This window comes from Candoia aspera, chromosome 1 (genome assembly GCF_035149785.1).
Source record: "Candoia aspera isolate rCanAsp1 chromosome 1, rCanAsp1.hap2, whole genome shotgun sequence".
Taxonomy (NCBI): domain Eukaryota; kingdom Metazoa; phylum Chordata; class Lepidosauria; order Squamata; family Boidae; genus Candoia; species Candoia aspera.
This window is the reverse complement of record NC_086153.1, coordinates 231,707,868-231,733,524: the sequence shown is the minus strand read 5'-3', so window position 1 is coordinate 231,733,524 and position 25,657 is coordinate 231,707,868. Positions and strand designations below refer to the sequence as shown.

Below are 25,657 nucleotides of genomic sequence, written 5' to 3'. Positions count from 1 at the left end.
ATATTAATCTACAAACACAGCCACTTTTTAGGAAACTTCCAAAAGTAATGCACTTTTTTGGACAGTTTCAAAATATATTAGAGGTAATTTCACAGGAGTTATGCAAGTTAACCAACCATTCAAATAGGAGCAGCCACATTTTTTAAAACATGCATTCCCTGGCGACAGTGGTGGTTGATTCAGGTGCTGCATTTAGTCACTTCTCATTATTGCTTCTTTCATAGGCAATAAGCAGCAGCAGGGCATTGCAGAAAGACCTGCACTACTGTGGTGTATGGGAAACAACTGCATTTGTGCTTGAACATTTTCCATGTAGCTGGTATGTAACATAACACAGAATGCTCTTCCTTTTAAGTATTTATTTTGGTTATGGCTTCCCAAGCTTAAAGACATGAGATGAAAAAACAAAGCATCCCTTTTAATTGTTTTATTTACTTCTGTATACACAAACCTTTATCGACATGGATCACTGCCCCTCCATCCTGGCACCCCTCTAAATCTCCACCATCACTTTGTGGAAATTTTGTATGCAACAAGGCTTTTAAGGAATCAAAGACTTGTTAACTCAACCATCTGTTACTTAATGCTAAAAAATAGGGGTGTGCCACAACGCAACACAGGTCTGTTGCCACTCAGTGGCTACTACTTCAGGTAGTTCTGCTAAAAATTGCAAATCCTGTCCTCTCTCCGGTAGGATTCACAATGCTAGTGCAGTTCCCCCAGGTCTTCACTACCATATTACTAGGGATCTGACAAATCTCTCCAGCTGCAAAGACTTCAGCATTGTGCCATTTTTCAGAAACTATTTGAAGTAGATGGACTATTTTTCACACAATAGAAGACTAGTCCTTGAAGAACACCTGAACTTCTTGTTCTCACCAGTTATATTTGTTGCTGTTAAAATAAAAGTCTAAAAAGAGAATCCTTATTCATGTGACAAGAAAAATGCTCTTTTGTCAGCTTCTGACAGAGGGTGATATGAACCATCCTTTAATATTAACAGGAAGGGGATCCAATGCTTAGAGAACCAGAGTGAGCTAATAGATGTTACAAGACTACGGAACTGTATATGGAGTGGAAGAATGTTAAAACTAGTTACTGTAAACTATTCACCTGGTAGAAGGAAAATTATACAAGTTCAATTCTCAGCACCATGCTTCTTCCCGTGAAGGAAAAAAAGGGGGGATTTACTAGAAGAAAATACAAATAATTTGTTGCAGCTGTATTTGATTGAATCAAAACTGCATGCTTATGATGGGAATGACACAAAAGGAATATTTTTAATTGTTAAATGGTTTTATGTCACAAATCTAAATCAGACATTTTTCACCTAGAGTGCAAGTGGCTATCCTGGCTAAATACAAAAGACTGTTATTTTAATAAAACCAGACTTGCACCCAATGAAAAAAAAAAGGGGGGGGGGCAAGAAGCAGACAAGAGATTGATAGCCAAACTGGGTAAATACTTCAAGTAATCCACCAAACAGGGCTCATATTATAATTTGTTCATAATGATAGTAAAATACTGCAGTCAAGATAGAAGACAGTTTCCTCAGTAGTATGCACACGCTTTCAGCTCCAAATACTTTTCTCGCATCAACTTTAATCACACAATAATTTGTAGCAGTCTTGTGGAACATGCAGCGCCAAGCTGCATGCAGTACCACCTACACATTATAATCTGAGTGGCTGCCAAACTTCCAGCCAGGCAGCAGTCATAGAAAATATGGAATGGGTTGCAGTAACTGCTTCACTTTAGACCCTGTTGATTTTTAGCTTCGACCTAACAAACAAACTGTTAAGTCTTCCCTCCAGATAATTAGCACTGTAAAAAGATCTGCTGGGAATAATTGCAGTTAATGCCAGCCAGCACTATACGGCAGGGATTAGAACTATACAGGATATAGCTCCAGAGTAAAGTTGAAGCTGCAAATTCATTTTACTCCTTGATCTTATGAGCATGTCAGGTCATTAAAAGAGAGTAGTACTACCAGGATATTGTACCATCATAAGTTCTCAGATAACAGTGAAGAATTTATGTAAATCATGTGCTAAATACATCTTTAAAATATTTTTTAAACTCTGTCCCCCCCAAATCTAGACCTTTCTGGTGATATTTCAAACTACCAAATTCCACAGAAACAATTGTATCTATTTGAGAATAGTGAATATAATGCTGAGTAAAGCTGGTGCTGCTACTATTCTAGGTGAAATAATGTCCCTAAATGAAGTTTGAGGGATTACATCAGTGTCAGAGGCAGAGCATGTTAGCAGCCAAGGTTTTTTTTTAAGCAGTTAATATAACTTCCTCAAGACAAAGCTTGCCGTTAATGGCATTAGCCCATCAACATTGGAGAGAAAGGAAAAGCACCACAGTGTAAGTGAGCAAGTATTAGGGAAGTTGATGAGGGAATATATGACCCCACTTTCTTAAACAGCCACTGTTCCTTAAACAATAAATGCTGAAGCAAACAGGAGCCTCACAGTTCACTAGAAAGCGTGCTAAAGACCTATCCTGCTCGTAAGTATTTCCTTCACTCAGGCTGAGCAAGAGTTCCTATACATGGTTTGTTGAAGAACCCCATTCTGTTTTATATCCCTTACACAGGATGTTCAGTTTTGAAAGAAAACACTCCCTAGACAGCAACTAAAATAGACCCCTTTAAAAAGGCAAATAAATAAGGAATTTATCACAACTTAAAAAAAGATATGTTCAAAGTGCAAGTTTTCTTTTATAAGCCTAGCACCCATTCTGATTCTCCCACAGGTCTTTTGCACCAGAGCAATTATATAGGATGGCACTCCTCTTTTAGAAAGCAAGCACCAAAATTTCAAGATCCCTTTTCTTTTCTTATGGATGAGAAGATGCAAAAGATGGGGAAAATATGCTGTTTTACAGCTCATCCTAAGGAGGGGTTCTAAAGTGCCAAGCTATATCCCCAAACCCTAAAATGAAAAATAAGAGCCTGCAAGGGTCAGAATTTAGTGATGCATAGAACAGGTTGGTACAACTGGAGGAACAAAATACAGTTTCGAGAATGATATATTGGTCCAGAGTATAAGCATTTTCAATCTTGCAATATGGTCAAGAAGCAGGAAGTTTGCTTACATTGGGAGGGCTAGGAGAGGGATAGGCTCTGGTTGCTTCCCTCCCCTGCATTGCAAGAATTCTTTTGCTTTGTCAATCTCTGTGTAAAGGCAACATTCCTCTCCAAGAAGGAAACAGTGAAAAAATATGTAGTGTAGTGATCCACTCTGGAAGAAAGGGGTGAGCTGGGGCAGAAGGGGGCAGGTCCTTTAGTTATCTGACTAGTAATTTATTTATTTATTTTTAGCTTCTCTATGTTGAATAAGTTGTTTTTCCCCATTTATTCTTTTAAATACAAGTTCAAGTTGTCCCAATACACATGTGCTCCTCTCCCACTAAGGTCCTGTAGAATCAGAATCCTCAATTAGAACTTCAGTGGTAGCTCCAAGAATCTCTGTATTGATGACCAGCCCTTCTGTATTCTCACCACTAGCACTGCCAACAAATATTTTTCCATCAGCCATCAGGTTGACCCGATCACCCCCACTGCAGTATGCCTTGGGCATCCCATCAGGGTTCAGCAATAGGCACTCTCCAGGAGTGGTGTTTCCAATGGGATCTGGAAGAAGGGGAAGGCCCTGGCCATCAGTGGGTTGGACAATAGACTCTGGTTCAGAACCCAAGATGTCAGTGCTGGTAATGAGAGCCCCTGCATTGGCTGCCAGTGCTTCAGCAATAAGCACTTCTGGGTGACTCTTGGCTTTATGTGCTACAACGCTGTCTTTTTTCTCAAACTTCTTTCCACATATATTGCATGAAAACTGGTAAAAGGTATCTGCATCATGTTTTTTCATGTGCCAGTTTAATGAGGCCTTCTGCCGGCAGGTGAATCCGCAGATCTCACATCTACAGAAAAATGAGAGGGAGCAGAAGACAATTCATTCATCAGAATAAAATCTGAGCAATATAAAGGAAAACAAGCTATTGATACAGCTGGTCTAATTCCTCATGAAAAAAGTAGGCAAGGACAAGGACACTACTCACTGTAATGGCTTCTCGCCTGTGTGGATCATTCGGTGAACTGCCAGATTGTGGGAACTTTTGAAAGCACGGGCACAGTATTCACAAATGTAATCCCTTTGATCTGTAAAGTAGCACACAGTATTTCACAACAAAACATGTATCTAATCCAGATCCATACCTATTCAATAGGAATCTTCTATTCCCCTAATCACAATTTTAAGGAAAATTAAAAAGATAAACATGGTTTTCTAATAGCAGTGAGGAAGTATTTCTTAAATACGAATAAAATGTTATGGAAACAGTCCCATTGTTATTCTGCGAAATGGATTTACACATTCTAGTTTTCCTCCTCCTCCAAGGGAAAATAAATAAATGCAAATCTTTCTCATTATATTTAAAGATCTATACATATTATTCATTTGGTGCCAACAAAAGGCAAATATATATTCTATGAACGTATGAAGATTCACTGCTCACTGTTCAATGACAGTGGGACCATTGCTATCCATACACCAGTGGAATTATGGGAGTTCGAGCTTATACCAAGAGATCACCCAGATTGGTGAAAGCAGCTAAACTTAATGGAAATATATGCATTTTTGCTCATATTCCTTCAAAAACTTCATATAGTACCTAAGGAAGTTCAGATTTTATGAAAATAGAGAAAAAATAGCAGGGGATATGAGAAGGTAGTCAGTATTGCCCAACCTTGGCAAAAGTGACATTTTTTTTTGGTCAAAAGTGAGTTCTCTGTCAAATAAGCAGTCTACTCCAATTACCTGATTTCACATACTGTATTGTTCCTCTTATTTATATCAATTGCAAAGTAATAATTCATTACATAATACCTCTTATATTATGAAGATCAGAATCAGTGTAACTATGCATATTCTAATCTCTATCAGAGCTAAAAGAAATGAGGAAAGGAAATATTAAGAGACTGGAAGCAGTAATATCCTAATTGGTTCCTACAGTATGGGTCATTCTCATCATTTTAAATGTAGCCATAGAACAACACCAGTTTATCTGTCATCAAGCAATCTGTCATCAAGCAAATGCATCAACTATGCATTTTATACCAAAAGACTTGGATATTCAAGAAGAAATTTACTTTCCTCCTTTAAGAGACAGAGTGGGGATTTTGGTCTGCAACCCACATTACCTGTGTGATGTTTGGCATGCCGCAACAGTTGTTTCTGGAGCCGGAAAAGCCGCCCACAAGAAGGATGAGGACATACATATTTCTTTTTCAGCAGATGCTGATATTTGATGTGATGCTGAAAACAAAGAAAACTTTGAATTTTTATTACCTGTGAACTTGATAGGAAAAAATATAGTGATAAACTCACATCTAATATTCTAATAGCCACCTTGTACTTCAATATAAATGTACAGATTAAAACATGAAGAATTTAAAAATCATATGCTGCAACTGTTATGTGTACAGATCTTGTGCAATAGGAACATTTCCTTTTTTTGATCCCTTTGAGTTAGTGGAGACTCCTGGCAACTGCCTGGACAAGTCCCTGAAGTTTTCTTCACAAGGTTTCACAGAAGTGGTTTGCCCTTGCCTGCTTCCTAGGGCTGAAAGAATGTCAACCAGTTGGCTTCATGCCTAAGGCAGGACTAGTCTCCCAATTTCTGATACCTTAACCACTACACCGAACTGGCTCTCTTAATAGGAACACAGTCACAGAGAATTTGGAAGGTGACTATGAAATATGGAGAACTGAAGCTTTAAGATTTATGTGTCATCTCTACCTTGTATCCAAATTCTGGAATTAATTTCTTTTTAGCCTCATGACTATAAAATGATTGTTTTCTGAGTGATCATGCCTACAACAGTCGTTTTGTGAATGGGTTATATCCCAATTTCAGAAATTTTGTAACAGGCAGGTGATCTCCCAAAATTCTAGTACCTACCATCCCAAATAGTTGGAAATACTGCAAAAAGGTACAGGATGAGGTGAGTGGAACAAAGCTTCTGGGAAAATTTGAGACCACTGATTTGTTCCCTGATAGCCCATTAAAAGTAAGTAAGTAAGTAAGTACTTACACACACACACACACACACACAGTCCAATGTATCCATTATCATGTTCTTAATTAATTTAAGAATCATTCTCCATTTCCCCCTTGGGGGGGGGACAGTTTTCCCTTAAAGTAAATATTGTAGGTGCCAAACAAGATGAAGGGCAAGATTATGGTGGTCTTTAAAGATTAGGACAAGAAGTTAATGTAGGATCTGTGAGAGGACAAGTAGCCAGTATAGGGATGTACTGTAAGGAATGAAGTAATATATTCAGAATGATGAGGACAAAATAATATTATTATTATTATTATTATTATGGTTGGTTGCATAGTCAGCCAGCTGTTTAGACTGGATTTAGCATCTTTATCCACCTATCAAGTCCTTCCCAAGGACCCAGGATAGGCAGACGTTGTTGTTTGACAGTATTAAAGGTATCATCGCAAGATTACTCGGTGGTCCACTGTTTCTTCAGCTTCTTTGCAGAGGCAGCATTCGATGTCTGTTGCTATCTTCTCAATTCTGGCTTTATGTGCATTTGTTCTTATGGCTTGGTCTTGTGCAGCCAGAATTAGTCCTTCTGTATCTCTCGTCAACTTTCCTGCTCTTAGCCATTGCCAGATCTTGTTATCCGCTTTGCCTGCTAGGTTTTTTTTTTAAATGTACTGGCCATGTAATACTTTGCCTTGCCATGTCTCTTTTCTATTCTTCATTTGGTCTTTCTTATAGGCCAGTTTGGTCTCTCTGGTATTCCGTAAGCCTTCATAGTATACTAGCTTCAGTGCATCTTCTTTGCTGTCCTTCAGATATTCTTCCAATGCCCATTTTTTCTTCTTTAACTGTCTGGTGTACTTGCAACTTTCCACGCCCACCTATGCCCTTGGTAAATAGTCTGTCAACATCACTGCATGGATGAAGGGCATGATTCATTGTCATTATTTTTCTGGTCTTCCTATCCAGGGCTTCTACTTCAGCTTGAGTCCAGTCCACTATTCGAGCTGTATATCTAATGACTGGAATTGCCCAGGTGTTAATCACCTTGAGTATTTCTGCCACAGAGTTTGGACTCTTCTTCACTCTTCTGATGTATTCACTATTAACCTTCTTCTTAATTTCAGTGTGCTTGATGATGTCAGCCTGAAGGATGCCCTGGTATTTGTAGTGATCTTCTTCATCCAGACTCTTGAGGTTATTTCCATAGGGCGTCTTGATTCCTTCAGTTTTCACTATTTTTCCCTTGTTGATGGTAAGGATGGCACATTTGTCCAGTCCAGACTCCATTGCAATATCTTGCCTGTATATTCGGATAGAGTTGAGCAGTAATTCCATTTCAGATTCTTCTTCATCATCATCATCATCATCATCATCATCATCATCATCCACTTTTCAAAATATATATCAATATTTGGTTAACTCAAGGTGAAAAACATATCTAACACTCCTGCCTATTTTCCCCACAACAATCCTGAGAAGTGGATTGGGCTGAGAGTGACTGGCGCAAAGTCACTCAGCCAGCTTTCATGCCTAAGGGAGGCCTAGAACGCATAGTCTCTTGGTTTCTGGGCCAGTACCTTCACCACTACACCAAAGTGGCTCAATGCTGTGTTGGATGTGTGTAAATGGGCGAAAGTGCAATAAAGGACCAGAAAGATTGCAATAATCAAGGTAAGAGATTATTGTGACAAAGAAAGGAATTTTGCTGAAAAAAAAGAAAGGAAGGCTGTATTTTTGAAATCCTGTGCATGGAGAAGCAATGAGAGTTAGCAGCAAAACTTAACAGGAGGTGGAGAAAGGAGAGAGGAATCAATAAATCCAAGGCTCTGTCTGATTATTACGATGAGTGAGAAAGTTTTCAGTGGATGCCGAAAATGAGTAAGGCTACTAGGGAAATACAGCATACAGAAAGAACATTAAAAATTCAAATCCTTAAATATAAAGGAAGGGAATTCATTGAAGTAAAATCATGGATGCGGGACATGAAGGGAATCAATTCGGAAAGAGTAATCAACTACAATGAAAATAGCAAAAACAATGAAGGTGTTTTTTTTGTAAAAAAATCTAGTAATGAAGGTCATTAGCAGTAATGTGAAAGATGTTTCACTTCAAATTGTTTTGAACTGAAATATTTTGCATACATCTTGTCCCTGGTGAATTTTTTGTGAGTCCAAATTCAGCAATAAGATTTAGGTGTGAGAATATTGAAACTATGAGAATAAAAAGTAGTTTCCAATAGTTTAGAACTAAGAGGAAGAGACATTAAGTAGTAATTGCAAAAGAAATATATACTTGAGTACAAGAAAAACAACGGTGTATCCAAATGCTAAAGAAAGAGATAGAGAAAAAAGAAAAGTTAATTTGTCAAGAATAGGGTGGATAATGAGAAAAAAGAATTTTGAAGATTACATAAAGAGGTGACTTCCAACTTTCAGCAACAAGAATATACAGCAATTACCATAATCAATCCCTTATTCTATATCAAACCAAGATCTTTATGTAACCTTCAAAATTCTTTTTTCTTGTGTTTTACACTCTTTTGGTTCTTTCTTTCTGTAGTTTTTTGCTTTTTTGTAGTTTTTATCTTTGTCTTAATAAAATTCTTACTAAAAAAAAAAGAATAGGTGGATAATGGAGGATTTGGTTATGCTTAGCGTCAAAACAGGACAAGATCAAGGAATCCTGCATAGCATAATGCAGGATTTGATAATAGAATTAATAAAATGAAATAGCAGAGGAAAAAAAGAGGTGAAAGATCATGAAAGAAGTAGCCAGAATAAATAAGTTACAATTTAGCATTTGAGGAGAAAGAATCATGAACAGGGATGAGAGGTAAGCTTTACCAAGGTACAAAACAAGCATTTGGGATTCTTAGAATTTGGAGCATCAGAGAATTGTTGCAGTGTTGAATACACAGTTGGCTTATTTGATCAAGATTAAGATAGATAGTTTTATCTGGCAATCCTTACTGGACTTTTGCTGATAAGGAACAAATGACGAGGCTTTTGGGTTTTGTTTTTAATTAAGGTATGAGATATGGGGTGAAGAGAGTATATATTGTGACTTAAGAGATGGTGATAAATTACTAAAAAAAAGATGAATGGAAAACAAGTTGTGGGATTTGAAGGGGTTAAAATTAAAATTGTTAAAAATTCAGGGAAGGAATTCAGGGTAGATTTATTTGATCAAGGTTAAAATAGAAAAGTAGTTATATCTGGTTTCCCTTACTGGACTTTTGCTGACAAAGAACGAATGACGATGCTTTTGGATTCTGTTTTTTAGTTAAGGGATGAATGAGGGGATGAAGAGAGTGTATGTTGTATAAAGAGATGGTGATAAGCGATTAAAATTGTTTTTAATTGCTGGGATGAAGGGGGAAGTTACTTCTTTTTTTCTTTTTCTACACTTTTTATTTTATTTTATTTATTTTCTATCCCTCCTTTATTATTTTTATAAATAATTCAAGGCGGTGAACATACCTAATACTCCTTCCTCCTCCTATTTTCCCCACAACAACAACCCTGAAAGGTGAGCTGGGCTGAGAGTGTGTGACTGGCCCAAGGCCACCCAGCCGGCTTTCATGCCTAAGGCGGGACTAGAACTCTCAGTCTCCTGGTTTCTAGCCCGCTGCCTTAACTACTAGACCAAATTGGCCAAAAACTGACCAAACTTTTTTCTTTTTTTGTAGTCTGTATTTTTATTCTATTTGTAATTCTGAATAAAATTATTTGGGGAAAAAAAAAAGAGCTGTTGCAGTGCTGTTTAGTACAGTCCACAGAACAGAGGGAGAAATTTATAAAGGACAAAGCTGGTCATCTCTTTTTCTGTCCTTTGCTTGTAAACATTATTCTTACCTGTAGATAGCGAGGGTGTGCAAGAACTGTGCCACATCCTTCCATTTCACAACGTACATATTGTATTGGAGGCTTCTTCCTAAAATGCACACAGGTGAGCAACAGAGAGAAAACTTTGACAAATGTTATAAATAAACCACAATATCCTTTCTAATGTACACATTAGTAGATAATTTTGTGTACTGTAAAAGGTGAGCAGTGTTAAAAGCCACATTAAATGGTTTAATTTCACTACTAACATATAATACATGTTAAATACATCACAAGTAATTTAGAGTAAGTGCAGTCTTTAAAATCCACTGTAAGAAAGTATATTGTATTCTGCTTACGTTTTGTTCCACACAATTTCTCAGCCCTTTCTTTAAAAGATTAAGTTGTCAACCAGAGATACAGTTCTTGAGAACAAGTTGTGAAAACTTCCAGAGATGTTGTTATCCTTTTAAATCATCGCCTTGCAATCAGGTTTACTGAATTTGCTATACTTATTGTGACTTATTCAGCACAGCTTTGACTAAATTAATTCAACTACAGATGTGATAAATGGCATAGATTCTACATTCTTCCTTAGATGACCATGTCTAATAAATGCATAGGAAGACTGAATTTTAATAACTCCTGAAAATATACTATATTTATAACATTTAAAGATCCCTGAGGTAAGGCTAAATGCAATTTAGCAAGGTATCACCCTAAGTATGGCTTCTTTGCAAATAGCAAACAGCAGATGAACTACACATAGACATGCTACATCTATCTGCTATCTCAAGTTTCCTTTCGTTAATTCCACAGAAAAACAAAAACAAAACAAAAGAAGGCTCTTTAAAGAGAAATATATCATTAAATAATCATTAATTAGGTAGCTAGACTTGTTCTGGATTATCTTATTAAGCAATACAAAATAAACTTACCTTCTTTTAGGAAGTCGTGGGCTTTTGTCATCTTTTCTCCGCCTTCCTCTCCTGAAACATCAAGACAAAGTAAAATACTGAAAATAAACTGCAGATATGTAACTGTACTTTAAATGCATTGATTATACAAAAATCCACCACTTAAGGAATTATAAGGATAGGAAACAGTAGTTTCTGTACAGTGCATTTTAGCTCCATAAATGTTTACCATTTATTTAATCTGCACAGAACTTGCCCTAATGTACCTAATTCTCAAGCAACCAGGCATATCACTCTGCATACTGGAGATTCATTCTAGCAGTGCAATGTCTCTACAACGCAGAAAGTATGGCTTGGCTTCCTAGCCAGTCTTATATATTATTACAAACACTTCTTTCATCTTGCCATAAAACAGAGCTGAAAAGGTCTTTTGCCCACCAGGAACAATCCACAGAACAGTGTAGGAATTGTAAGTACAGCATTCCTGACAAGTGGCTGCCCTGCCCAGCCCCTCTATCTGAATAGATCTAGTGAAAGAGAACTCATCACATCCAGAACTACTTTGCTCCATTTCTGAACTGCTCTATGAGAAAGATTTTTTTTTAAATGCTAAGATTCAACCTGCCTTCCCATATCTTGTTCATTATTCTGTGTCCTATATGATGGGATGGAATGACGGAATAGATTGTGGCTCTTTGCAGCTACATTACACTGCTGACTCATATTTTGAGTCTGTGAGCTACTGCAATTTCAAAATCCTTTTAATGCATACTTTATCAAGTCAGCTATCCCCACTCTATAAATTGATCACTTTCTTCCTAAGTGAAGAACTTTGCATTTGAGTGATACACTTTAATCTGTTATTCTGAGCCTATTTCTCTAACCTATCAGGAAAAGTTTGTGTTTTGTTTCTGTCTTTTAGAATGGCCACTTGTCTTCCAGTGGATTCCAGCTTGTTTTTCCACATGATTTTAAGGAATTTATTTTGGGGAAGTCTTCCTGTTCTATCCCCACCTTAGAACCAATAAAAAACAGGCTAAAAAAATTGACTGTACTACCTTTGATGTTCTAGCAGCACTACTGCCTTTGGCTCTTCAGAAAGACAGGAGGTTGAGTTACAATCCTTTATCCTACAAACATTACCCAGCCCTGTTGCAGAGGTTGTTCTGTCTTCCTGCATAAAAATATTGGCGTGCAAAAGGAGACCCCCCGCCCCTCTTCCGAGTTCTCAGGGAAGGGGTAAATTCTCTCCACAACAGAGGGAGGGCTGCTTACTACTGACCAGACAAGTGAATGTATGTAAGCTAGAAGTTACTAGAGAACTAAAAATACTTTTTAAATGTTTAGCAGTATATGACATTTAATTAGGAATTGTAAGATACATGACAGTTAAATTCAGGATTCCTTGAAAATGATCAGTACCATCAAAATATGACAGTACTGACATTCACTTCTTAACATTCATTTTTTCACTAGATCAAGGCAACAGCATATAAAAGTACCAGTGGGAAAGAAACAGCATGCTGCAATGTGGGATGATCTTGTTTAGAGTTCAGGCAGCCATATCTTTTCTAGAATATGCTAGTCCAACTTTTACTCTCATCTCATTCTGTCAATCAGCATTCTCTGTCACTCAGCATGCTCAGACCTCATTTGAGCAGTCTCTGGAGTTTCCCACTTAGGATTCTTTTTTCCCCTAAAGCTGGGAGTAGTGAAAACTGGCTGATACCTCCACCCTATTTTTTTAAGGTAGTTAAATAGAATAGAATCAACTAACAACAGAAACAGAGAGGTGCTGTGCTTACACAAGCTCTGAAGCAGTTCTTCCGAATAATTTCTGAGACATGCACAGCCCTATTCATTAGTTTTCTGCAAAGATGCAGAAGCACTTCAGAATAAGGCATTTTAGAATCCTGAACATATTAGGAAACAGGCCCTAAATTCAGTAAACTTACAATCCAAACTACAGAATTCAAACCATATTCTAGTTCAAAATGTTTCTACTTAAAATGTATGTCAGGTGCAAATTTGACTTCTTTAGTGGCATTTTAAGAGATTACAGCTTGGAGTAAAATGATAGTGAAACATTCTGTTTCAATATTCCTGAAAATTATGTTTACTTTTGTACAAAGCACATGGTCACAAGATCTAGTATCTCCATAACAACAGCAACAACAACAAATGACAGGTTTGTGTTTTTTCCTGTGTTAATCAAGATCTGAAAACAGGACTGCAGGACATTTCCTATAAATGCTTAGATACTACACAATCTTCTGAAAATTAGTTTTCCTAAACACAATAGTTTCTGGATGTCCATGTTAAAGGGTATACTCCGTAAGAGTTAATTTTATAATTATAATTTGCACTGACATCCGAGGTACAGTTATCTCAAGTTATATCACATGTTTAAAACACTGTAGAATAAAAATGGGTATCCATATGTTTAAAACCAGTCTGGAATAGCCAGGCCTGTAAAGACCATTTAAAACAGTAATGGAAAGAGATCTATGTGAATCTCAGGACATTCCACAAGGACAGGACCATCACAGAAAAGGATCTACTATTCTACCAGCTTCATCTTACATGTGAGGTGAGCAAGGGTTCTGGAAGTTAACCTTTGAACTTTGGCATATTTATATAAATCTTGCAAACTCTGTAAAACTAAAGATGTAAGAATTCTTTTTGACTTCCAGTTATAGCTAAGGCATTTGCAGGCCTTTAGTTTCTTTCAGAGTCTGGTATCACTGAAGGTAACAGGGCTACATCCTAATTCACAGCATCTTACACTTGGATACTTACTTCCTAGGCGGTTCCTCATCTTCCCGAAACTCACTTTCTTCTTTAACTTCCACCTCCACTTTAATTTCTTTCTGTTTCTCTTTTTCTTCTTTTCCCTTCCCAGTTTTTTTCCTTTGCTTTGGAGCATCCCTGCAAATAACCAATATTATGTATTACACATCCAAGAATGTACATCCTTTCTAGATGAATACTATAGTTAAATTTCATACTGAAGTTTTTAGACAGTTCCTCATTATAGTTTTTTTTGTTTTTTTTTGGTATTTGTCATTTCTGTAATTTTAAATATGCATACTCCTGATCTTAATTTTTTAAAAATAGTCTATTTGCTTATGATAGCAGAAACTTAACATACTAATACTAAGAGTTCTAGCAATGAGACAGTCTAGCCTGTTGAAAACTAATAGACTGACAATATACAACTGGTCTCTGGGCTTAAAATAAAATAGAGCACCTGTCTAAATGGGGTTTGTAAGTTTCATCTCTGGGATCATCTTTGAAGGGAACTTCTTCTTCACTGATGAGCATTTCTTCTTCATCACTTGATGAAGGGAAAGAAAAAAGAAAAAACTGAATACAATCTGTCCATAAATTAACATCTTTGGATAGAGAAGAGAACAGTCAAGAGCCATACTTGTAACCTCTATCTTACAAACTTTTCAGTTGCATACATTGGATAAGTGGCAATATTTTATGGACATCTAGCCCTCTATTAATGCAAACCTATCTCTTCCAGAACATGTGCTAGAAAGGGTATGTTAACATATTCTCCTACTAAGGAATCATATTAGCCACAGTTCCAATTAATTTAACAACATCAAGTACTAAATATAAGCAGAACATTTAGACCTTACTTTCTAACAAACTTTGTAAGGACATATTTTCTGCCTTCCTATAATATTGGACAGTAATTTAGGCCCAGAAGAGAAAACTTGATTGAGCTTGTCATCAGTTCAGAAAATGTATAAAATAGAGACAGACATCAGCTGACTATGGTCAGTTACTAGTGCAAGTGCCACCAGAAAACCAGCAGTCTGGGATAATAATCCTGAATCTCTCTAGATATTTTTTCCAACAGCTATAAAGAAATAAGATCCTGATATAATGGGATAAGATTTGCCAGACACACCAGACATATGTTTAACAATTTTGAGGTTCAAAAGAATCAAGTTTATGTTAAGAGAATGTCTGTCACTAGAGTTACTGTGAAAGTACATTATAAATGATTCTGCAATAGTCCTGTAGGAGAATTCAAAGTATCATGTGTTTATCCCATGGGATTCCCTTAATGAGGAAATATGTAGTAGTCACTGAAGTTTACAAAACACATACACACACAGCTACATCCTGGAGTTAAAAACAACCATTCTTCTAAGTCAGGAAGTGAAGGGTTTACCTGGCCTTTGGATGCAGCCTACAGCATGCCACTTTTTAAATGGACAGAGCCAAGAGAAAAACAAAACTAGTATTTTAAATCATCTTAGCAAGATAAATTTCTGAACTGTGTATGTTGCAACTAAATGGGTTCTTTTCCATACAATGAATCAATTCACTGCCTTAACAGATGTTTATTATACAAGTGAAAACTCAATTTAATGGAACCCCATTTAGCATTCCTCAAATGCAGGTGACCAAGTTATGATCCTGAGAGCCTCCAGAAATAACACACAGGTACTTGCATGCAGAATATCTGGATGAGGCAGTCCATGAAATTTACATCTGTGACAATTTGTATGACATCAATATATGACAAAAATTGCCACAAATGATGTAATTTTACATCACTTGCATAATAACATTGCCCAAATTGCAGCAATAATGTACTTTTGTATTTAATAATAATTCAGGAACAGATACCCGCTCCCCTCAAAAGATCAAAACAAAGTTTCATTGAACTTCTATTTCTCCTAGCAGTTGACAGCACCCGGTTGTGTCTAGACTTGGAAGCTAAGCAGAATCAGACCTGGTTACTACTTGGATAGAGGACCAAATACCATAGGCTGCACTCAAAAGCTGAAGAAGTTCTTAGAAGATGGCAATCCTAAGATACTTCTGTAACATTATCAAGAAAACTATGTGGCTGTGCCCAATTGGTTACCAAGAATTAAGCTCAACTCAAGGACATTTTTTAGTTTAAAAACTATTGTCTATGAACCAAGATATTTCGTATCCTAACTAACCTTCCAGCCACTGTAGAGCTCCTTACCTGATTCTAGTTGGAGATGAATGCTCTTCAGTAACTTCTAAAAAAGAAACATATTTAGATATAGAAATATGCACTTACATACATCTATTAATATGCTATGTTAAAGTGATGTGACACGTTAAGCCTAGCCTCCAAACTATAATATAGGCAATTCTTGCTCAAGACAAATGTAATAGTAAAATTATATACACATACACACGTACACATACACACACACACACACTACTTCACTGAATACTTTTGCTTTTGAAGTCTTGAAGTATATTCTGCTGCATGTGATTAACCAAAATTATTTTCTCTTTATGAACACAATACAACACAATGTGTGACTTTATGTATATTTACTTATCTATTATTAGCTTCACACTGACCCACTGAGAATACTATTGTTTTATTTCCCAGTAACTGAAAGCAGCCATACCAAATTCTAGCTGGTCTGAATTTGGTTCTGACTTGCAGATGAGTTGCAGGGACCCAGTCTTTGATCTGGAACTCCGCGAATTCTCTGCATCGCATTGCTGAATAGTAGTGGTTGCCCTGTTGCTACGCCAGCCCCGGCTGGGTTTAGCTGTAGTGACTGGGGCACCAGCTGCAGCAGCAGTGGAGAGTTCCTTCTCTTCTGTCTCTTCTTTGGGATCTGTGTTATAAATATACATAAAGTACACCTGGATCAAGAAAGGAAACTTCTATATTTTTAATATCACAGAGCTGAAACAGATCAAAGTAGTATTTGTCTTTCTTAGGAAGGCAAAACCATTCATTTATTTTGTCTGTTTCTAAAGAACAAGCAGGGTTTTAGGATCCTCCCAACAAGGCAATGGGTAATAGCAGAGATAGAGGAGAAAGAAAAGTCCAGCCAAGAAGGCCTTATTCCTCTCTCTTTAGGGTTTTGTCCCACAGAGCAACTAATAGCACCAGATCCTATTGGTATATGTTATCCAGACCATAAATAACAAAACATGAGAGGTTTCACTGTTAAATATTCTGAAAAAATAGCTCATAATAATTCCCACAACTGGGCAGAGTGTTTTAATTAACTATATCTAATAAAGAAGGCAGGAGTTATTAATTAATGAATAAAACAAATAATCTATTTTATGAACCTTCTTTCACAGTAAATGCGTTAAACACTGTTGTATTCATTTCTCTTACCTAAATAGGACCAAGACTGGACATTACTGTACAATTTAATATAACTCTGTCAATTGTACCAGACTGCCTGTACCTGTGTGTTTGATCTAATAAAGTTCAAGCTCATAAATGAGAATTACTACTAAATTCTCACCAACCCTAATAAAGTCATGAATCTCAACAGTATAACAGAAAAAAAATAATAAAAAGTTGATCCTGAATACTACTGCAGTGTGATTTAGCTAACACAGAACAGCTTTATCTCTCTCTACATAAAACTGCAGAGAATTAAAGACTCCATAAAAAGCTTTTGACTTTTTATTCACACTTTTGTTTTGGATAAAACATGTTTAATCTCTGTATTTTTCCCTGAATGTTTGCTTTTCAGAGAAATAAGACTTAGACTTTCAATTCAGTGATCATTCATTCCTTATTAGTAGAAAAAGCAGCAAACAGGTATTTATACAAAACTGAAGTTTTCCTGAAACAAACTACTATAGAGCCATTTAATCTCAAAACCTAACTGGCTTGCAGAACCAGCTTTTAAAGTCCAAGAAGATGCTGATCAATTCCCCCACCCCACATCCACAAAGGAATAGAGCATATAACTTATGTTAAAGGCAATAGAATTAACAAGTTTTATTTTAGAATAACCTTAATGAAAACTTAAGAAAGCTCATACAAAGGGCACTAATCCATCCCATAAGTTAGTACAGGTAGTCCTTGTTTAAAAACTGCCTCAGACAGCAACCATTCATAAATACAAGGGTAATAAACGGTAGTAAAGAAACCATTTTCTGACCAATGCACACATTTACGCCCAAATTTCTGCCTGACAACAATGCACACCATAGTGAGAGTGATGCTGGCATGAATGCACGAAAGAACTTTAAATGAAACAGCAGCAACCAGAGATCTTCACAATCTCTCTATCACATGGTTCGCTTTGCGACCATTTTGCTGGAATCAACAGCAGTTGCTAATGAGGACAACCTGTACAAGGAAATACTCATCCAAATACAAGAAAAGCAACATCACATGACCGTGCCTGACTTATGGCAGTCCTGACTACGGTCATTAAGCAAGTCACTGCGGTTATTATGCATGTCATGTGACTGCAACTTGCATCTTCCTGCCAGCTTCCCCACTGACTTTGCTTGTCAGAAGCTGGCTGTGAAGCACGCAAATGGCGACCCCAGGACATTGCAACCATCATAAATGCATGCCAGATGCTAAGCGCCCTAATTGTGATCATGTGACTGCGGGGATGATGCGATGGCCACAAGTTCGAGGACCAGTAATAAACCTCCGTTTTCAGCACCGTCATAACTTCCAATGGTTGCTGAACAAGCAGTCAGTAAGTGAGGACTACCTGTACTGTCAATATAATTTTATGGCAACCACAGATTAGGCTGCTTTTTAAGACGGTAAGTTGGGCCAATGGAGTTGGAGAAGGCAGTCCGGTAGGTGCTCAGGTGCCAAGCCAAGGAGAGCTTTATGGCCTTTTTTTTCTTTTTTTGGTGCCTTCTAGTCAGTTGTTTTTTATTCCTGGTGACTGCCTGGACAAGTCCCTGCAGTTTTCCTGGCAAAGTTTTTCAGAAGTGGTTTGCCATTGCCTCCTTCCTAGGGCTGAGATAGAGTGACTGGCCCAAGGTCACCCAACTGGCTTTTTGCCTAAGGACAAAGGTCTTTAGGTCTCTTCACAGTCTTCTGGTTTCTCGCCTGATGCCTTAACCACTACACCAAACTATAGGTCAATATTAGCATCTTAAATTGTACCTGGAAGCTTTTTGGTAACCAGTGAAGAACCTGCAGAATTGGTGTTATATACTCCCAATGTTGGTAAGGACATGGGCTACCACATTCTGGCCCAGCTGCAGTTTTCAAAGAATAAGAGCAACTAAAGCGATTGCAATTATGCCATCAGGTGGTGATGAGGGCACAGGTCACTGTAGCTGGATCCTTCGGCACCAGGTAGGGGTGCAATTGGTGCACCAGTCAAAGCCAGGTAAAGCTTTCCCTAACCACAGCCTCTATCTGCTGTCCTAGCAGGAGCCATGAATCCAGGAGGAACCCTAAATTGTAAATTTACTCTTTCAATGCTAGTGCCTGTCCATCGAGAGATAACACTGGCATCAACAGAGAATCCAAATGCATAAACATAATTCTGTCCTACTAGGGTTCAACTTTAGTCTGTTCTCTCCCATCCAAACTTTTACTGCCTCCAAGCATAGGGACAAGATGTCAGTGGCATTTCCCGTACAGCGGTAGTTCTCAAAGTGTGGTCTGGGGAGCCCTGGGGGTCCACAAATAAATAACTTTTAAATTTATCAGTTTTAATTTCTAATACAGTTAATATTGATAGTTATAAACCACATAAACCAAAGCTCTTTGAGGTCCTCAATCATCTTTAAGAATAGAGAGGCGGCTGAGGCCTTGGACAGGATCGTGCCTGTGCGACCTCTCTTACTTCATTGTACCCGATGCTCCCCATGGTTTACAGAGGAGCTGAGGGTTCTGAAGAGGATTAAGAGACGCCTAGAGTGCCGCTGGAGGAAGACAAAGACCGAATCCAACCAAACACTGGTTAGGGCTGCTATTAAGGCCTACCTGGTGATGATAAGGGCAGCGAAGTGTCAATACTTTTCCGCCCTTATTGCGTCTGCAGAATGCCACCCAATGGCCCTGTTTAAAATCATGCAATCTCTGTTGGGGAGGTGGGCGCAGTGACCCACCTACAGGGCCGTGTAGAGGAGTTTTCGGAGCATCTGCAAGACACAATCGCTCAGATCCGTTCTACGTTAGATTCCAAGCATGAGGCATGGTCTGTGGAGATACCCAGGGATCCTACTTACCATGTTATCTGGGAACAGTTTGATCCTGTTGGACCCAAGGAAGTGGACAGGATCCTCCGGACAGTAAATGCCACCACTTGTCATCTAGTCTCATGTCCCTCCTGGCTGGTGAAAGCTGCCTGGGACGTGACATGTGGCTGGGTCCAGGCAATGGTCAATACATCCTTGAGGGAGGGGGTGTTTCCAACTGCCTTTAAGGAGGGGCTAGTACACCCTCTCCTCCAGAAACCATCACTGGACCCTACTACACTGGATAATTTCTGTCCAGTCTCCCACCTCCCCTTTTTGGGGAGTGTGGTTGAGAAAGTGGTGGCATTACAGCTCCAGAGGGTTCTGGAGGAAACGGATTATCTAGACCCCTTTCAGTCAGGTTTCAGGCCCGGATATGGGACAGAAACGGCATTGGTCGCACTTATGGATGATCTCTGGCGGGAGCAGGATGGGGGTAGTGCATCCATCCATGCTCTTCTTGACCTCTCAGCAGCTTTCGATACCATTGACCATGGTATCCTTTGGGGTCGGCTCAGGGAGTTGGGGGTGGGTGGCGTGGTTCTACACTGGTTCGCCTCCTTCCTCCAGGGCCAGTCCCAATCGGTGGTGATAGGGAGTGAGAGATCCGACCCTCAACCCCTCCTTTGTGGGGTGCCACAGGGTTCGGTTCTCTCTTCTCTCCTATTCAACATCTACATGAAACCGCTGGGTGAGATCATCCGTCACCATGGGATGAGGTATGATCAGTATGCTGACGATACTCAGTTGTATACCTCCATCCCAAGTGAGGTAAGTGATGCCGTAGCTGACCTTTCCAGGTGCCTGAGGGCTGTAGGGGCCTGGATGGGGAACAAAAGGCTTCAGCTGAACCCTGGTAAGACGGAGTGGCTGTGGGTTAAGAGCTCTTCCGTATCCAGGACTTTGTCATCTTTGGTTCTGGATGGGGTTGCACTGCCCCAGACAGACCAGGTGCATAACTTGGGGGTCCTTGTGGACTCACAGCTGCTGCTCGAAGAGCAGGTGGCAGCTGTGGCCAGAAGGGCCTTTGCACAGCTTCGTGTTGTGCACCAGTTACGCCCGCCCTTTCCTGGATCAGGAGGCCCTTTGAAGTGTCACTCATGCCCTTGTTATCTCCCATATAGATTACTGCAATGAGCTCTACATGGGGCTACCCTTGAAGAGTATCCAGAAGCTTCAGCTGGTTCAGAATGCGGCTGCGTGGACTATTTTTGGCACCCCTAGAAGGGCGCACATAACACCTTTGCTACGCGAGCTGCATTGGATACCAGTTTGCTTCTGGGTCCAATTCAAGGTGTTGGCTATCACCTATAAAGCCCTACATGGCATGGGACCAGGTTACCTGAGGGACCGCCTCTTCCCCATTACATCAGCCTGTCCCACTTGATCATGCAGAGAGGGCATGGTACAGACCCCGTCGATAAGAGAATTCTATCTGGCGGGGTCCAGGAGGTGGGCCTTCTCTGCAGTTGCACCCGCCCTCTGGAACATCTTGCCCCAGGAGGTGAGATTAGCCCCATCGCTCCTAGCCTTCCAGGGGAAGTTGAAGACCTGGCTCTGCCACCAGGCTTGGGGCAGGGAGGAGAACAGTTATACTTGGGGCTGGCTAGAACCTTGAAGTGCCCCTCCTATACAACGACTAAATGAGACCATAGCCATCTGGATTTTATTGTATTTGGTAGCTCTGTGAAATTGTTTTATAATGTGTTTTATATTGAAATTTTATTGTGTATTTATTGTTTTATATTGTAAACCGCCCAGAGTTCCTCCACTTGGAGGAGATGGGTGGTGACAAATAAATAAATAAATGTAAAGGAGTCCTGAGACCAAAATGTTTGAGAACCATTGCCCTATACAACCTATGGTGGTGATGTCATCAGCATATTGGTAATGTACCCTGAACCATTGAGATGACCCTACCCAGTATGCTTTGTGTCAACATTAAAAAGTATGGGAAAGAGGACCAATCCCTGTGGTACACCATAAATCAGAGGTCACCAGACCGACCACTCACCCCCTCTCCGACTGAAACTGCCTACTATGGATGAAGCAGAACCACTGCAAAACTGCCTCCAATCACCAAACTCCATAGGTGGTCCACTAAAACACAGTATCAAAGGCTACCAGGAGATCCAAAAGGGTGAAGAGGAGTACACTGACCCCATCTAAGTCCCAACATCAAAGACTTGTGTTTCTGTCCCATGTCCAGGCCTGAAACCAGACTGAAAAGCGTCCAGATAATCCACTTCAGCTGGGATACTGGTCTGCTACCACTATCTCAACCATCTTCTCTCAAAAGGGAAGACTGGAGACTGAATGGTAGTTTTCTAAACCCATAGTTCCAAGGACAGCCTCTTAAGAAGGGGGGCACACCACATACTCCTTCAAGACTGCCAGAAACACCCCTTCTTGGAAAGAGCATTGACAATTTCCTGGATCCAGGTGGTTCCACTTCTTACAACAGCCAGATGGACAAGCAGCAAGAAGCAGGTAGTAGATGAAACTCTAGACAGCACTCTGTCTACTTACTGGGATATCACAGACCAAAAGGAGTCCAGGATATCAAAGAAGGTGCCATAGTCACTATTAAGGATTCTGCTTGAATTTATCAGCAAAGTGCTGTGCAAATAGATCACAGCAGCCAGATGGGAGATTTTCATGTTGTCTCTTCCTCAGAAAGGAATTAGTTACTTTAAATAATGCTTCTGAATGACAGCCCACTGGTGCAATAAGGGAGGAGAAATAAGCACATTTTGCCTTCCTTACTGAAACAGTGTAGGCTTGAACATGGGCACATATCCATGCTCAGTCAGATTTGCTTCTTGTCTTCCTCCACTGGCACTCCAGGCATCATTTCTGGCACTTCAGTTCCCAAAGGGCTGCAGAAAAACAAGGCACCAACTGAGATTGGGGGGGTGGGGTGGCAACCAAGCTGGGATATTGTCCACTGCCTGGAGTGCTTCCTTTTGCCAGTTATGTACCAAGCAGTGGACAGAACTGCCTGCCAGAGTGCTGGGAAACTCCCCAGCATCTGCTAGAAACCAATTAGTTGCCTGAGGCAGACCATCCAAATGGGTTCCACTGTCCTGAAAGGTCAGGAGTGGCACTGAATTGTAACTGGAAGAAGGAATGATTTGATCATGGCAACAAGGAGATGAAAACACCCTCCTTCTCCAGATCACTTCAAGCTCAGGGAGGGATCCAGCCAGGCAGCATAGCAATTGGTACATTAGCAGGATCACAAGCTTGTCTCTACACCCCAATCTAACACAGAGATGCTCATATCCCATTATCTCAAGAGCAATATTCCTGACCATTGATATAATGTGTCTCTAACAATCAGCAATCTCTCCCTGCTAGGTAATTTAAATCTTACCTTTCACTGTTGCTTTATCCAAGCACCTGAAATAAAAATTAAATATAAGATGTGAAATTCTGCTACAACCATAAAGACAATAGCACAACAGGTAATACTCATTTTAAGTACTATTAGAATGTCAGCAAGACACAATACTTGCTATGTTAATTTTGAACTATGACAGAAATTGCAGGTACTAAGCCATGAAGCTCCACTTGGGCAAACATTCTCAATTTAATCTATTTCACGGGATTGCTGTAATTATAAAACTAGACAAAACAACACTATGAATAGCCTATTATAATCTTCAGAAAAAGGCAAATATAAAAATAATAATAGGAATACAATTCTGATTACAACTGTTGATATTACAACTTCAGAAAAAATATTAAACTGTAGATGCTTATGAAAGATTTTATTTATTTATTTAATTTTTAACCCTTTATTATTTTTATAAATAACTCAAGGCGGTGAACACACCTAATACTCCTTCTTCCTTCTCTTTTCCCCACAACAACAACCCTGTGAGGTGGACTCGGCTGAGAGAGAGACTAGCCCAAAGTCACCCAGCCGGCTTTCATGCCTAAGCCGGGACTAGAACTCACAGTATCCTTGTTTCTAGCCCGTTGCCTTAACCACAAGACCAAACTGGATCCTAAATCCCAAATGTGTGCTTTTCTAGTCATCTCACTCACATATCTACCCTATACACTCAGACACCAGGCCTGCCCAAATCAAGGATGTTTATCTTTATTACAATACAACAGCAAAATTAGCAGTATGACAATTAGGTGTGCAAATCTGTTTTCCCCACCAATATTCCCACCCCCCACTCAAAGCATACCTTATTTCCAATCTGAAATAATTTCAGGGATATTCACTCAGAAATCTCACTGGACAATATGGGACTGATTTCAAATAAAGATGCATATAGGTATAACGCAAATTGGTTAGAGTTATATAAACAGGCACCAATACTTTTCTACAACTTATTATGCAGTTACTTGGTAAAAGATAAAATACTGATGTTACATAATTTGTTGAGCAACACCACATTTCCATGGAAAAAAGTGATACAGAGAACAAGAAAGCTTTCGTTAGGATGCAGTTAGATAAAGGCATCCGTCAATCAATATCCTTCCAAACACAATCTACAGCAAACGTGGAAGGCAACTTTCTCTCTAGAATGGAACCAGAGAAAACTCAATAGTAAACTTTACGTTGGTATTATCAGCAGCCGGATATCACAGATCGCGCCCGCGCCACAAAAGCCAACAACTTTCTACCTCCCCCAAACTCTAAATGGCTTCGATACTTACGAGCTGCGTGGCGTGCCCTTTCTACCGGTAGTCCCAGGCGGCGCGGTGGCGGACGGCGGCGCTCGTGCCTCAACCCCGGGTGCAGGCGTCAACACCTCCGGCTCTTGGCTCTGCCGGGCGCCGGGACTGTTGCGGCGACGGCGTGGGTACTCGGCCTTTCTTCGGCGGGATGCGGCCGCAGCGGCGGCCGCAGCTCGTCCGCGCTCCCGACCTCCACGGAGCACCCGACTGCCGCTAGACTCCGCCCTCTGCTCGGTGGAGACTATAGGAGGGGGCAGGGGACGCCGGCGGCCGCTAGGAGGCGGAGTCCGTTCCTCTTCTCTCTCTTGCCGCTGTGGCTCTTCCTCCTGGGTCTCCGCCTGCTCGGGCGCCCCCGGCATCAGAGCAGCTAGCGGAGGAGGCCCCAACAGCGGCTCCCCCTCTTGGTCCTGACAGCAGCACCCGCCGTTCACTCCGCCTCTGTACGGCAGCTCCCTCCCCTCGCGTGGGACTTTGACCAATCAAGAACAAGTTCGGAGTTCAAACAGGATGCAAGATCTCTCCGTGTCACCCAATCGGGAGAGAAATGCAAAGACACACCTCGTCCACCTCTCTCCCAAGCCAGCCAATAACAGCAGCAAGCCGGGCTGGTTCTTTCCAGGCCAATCAGCGGGCGAGCTTCACCGGGAGCGCGCGCGCGGGTGCGCTGTCGGAATTCTGGCCGTGACGCGCGCTTCTCATAACTGAGCCGTTTTAACAGTTACCTCTCGCGCGCCAAATTAAATGTCCTCCGTTGCCCTGCAGAAAACGCGTTTATAAATGTCCCACGCGCTTTATCTTGAACTCCAGAACATTTGTTGCTCTGCGGTGACAGCAATAAAACTAAGAGTCGCTCGTCCTATTGCCGTCGCACCCGTCCCCCCTCCTCTTCCCCTCACAACACGCCCCGCGGTCTGGCCGGTCTGGTATCCCCAAGCTTCTATTTTCAAGAGTGAAACAGAGAGGAGGTACCTTCCAAAAACTTGTTTCCTCGTTTTCACATCGACCGCATTTTCCGGTGTTTCATACTTGCAGGGGATTTTAAAAAAAACATTGTCGCTTCTCCTTTAAGAAAAAAAAGCACCGTCGTGTGGCGGGTGAAAGTCGGTGACAAAATGGCGTCCGATGGAGAGAGGCGGGACTTGTGGAGT

At 40.1% G+C, this 25,657-nt stretch overlaps 1 protein-coding gene across 1 annotated transcript; it reads right to left on the bottom strand.

Annotated features, from left to right (window-relative positions):
- Positions 1–412: 412 nt before the first annotated feature.
- On the bottom strand, positions 413–25,636 carry ZFP91 (ZFP91 zinc finger protein, atypical E3 ubiquitin ligase). Its single transcript, XM_063289132.1, has 12 exons — positions 25,479–25,636; positions 24,489–25,265; positions 23,188–23,213; positions 16,238–16,453; positions 15,817–15,853; positions 14,065–14,151; positions 13,614–13,742; positions 10,836–10,886; positions 9,928–10,006; positions 5,213–5,327; positions 4,072–4,171; positions 413–3,933 (listed from the first exon to the last, which is right to left on the bottom strand). The coding sequence occupies exons 2-12, from the start codon at positions 24,866–24,868 to the stop codon at positions 3,423–3,425; spliced, it is 1,731 nt and encodes a 576-aa protein (XP_063145202.1). The 5' UTR covers positions 24,869–25,265; positions 25,479–25,636; the 3' UTR covers positions 413–3,422.
- Between the last annotated feature and the right edge of the window lie 21 nt (positions 25,637–25,657).

Coding starts and splice junctions, on each gene's coding strand:
- ZFP91 (XM_063289132.1), bottom strand. CDS start 24,868: ATGCCGGGGGCGCCCGAGCAGGCGGAGACCCAGGAGGAAGAGCCACAG. Junction 16,454..23,187: donor GGATAAAGCAACAGTGAAAG/GTAAGATTTAAA, acceptor TTTATAACACAG/ATCCCAAAGAAGAGACAGAA. Junction 10,887..13,613: donor GATGAGGAACCGCCTAGGAA/GTAAGTATCCAA, acceptor TTGATGTTTCAG/GAGAGGAAGGCGGAGAAAAG.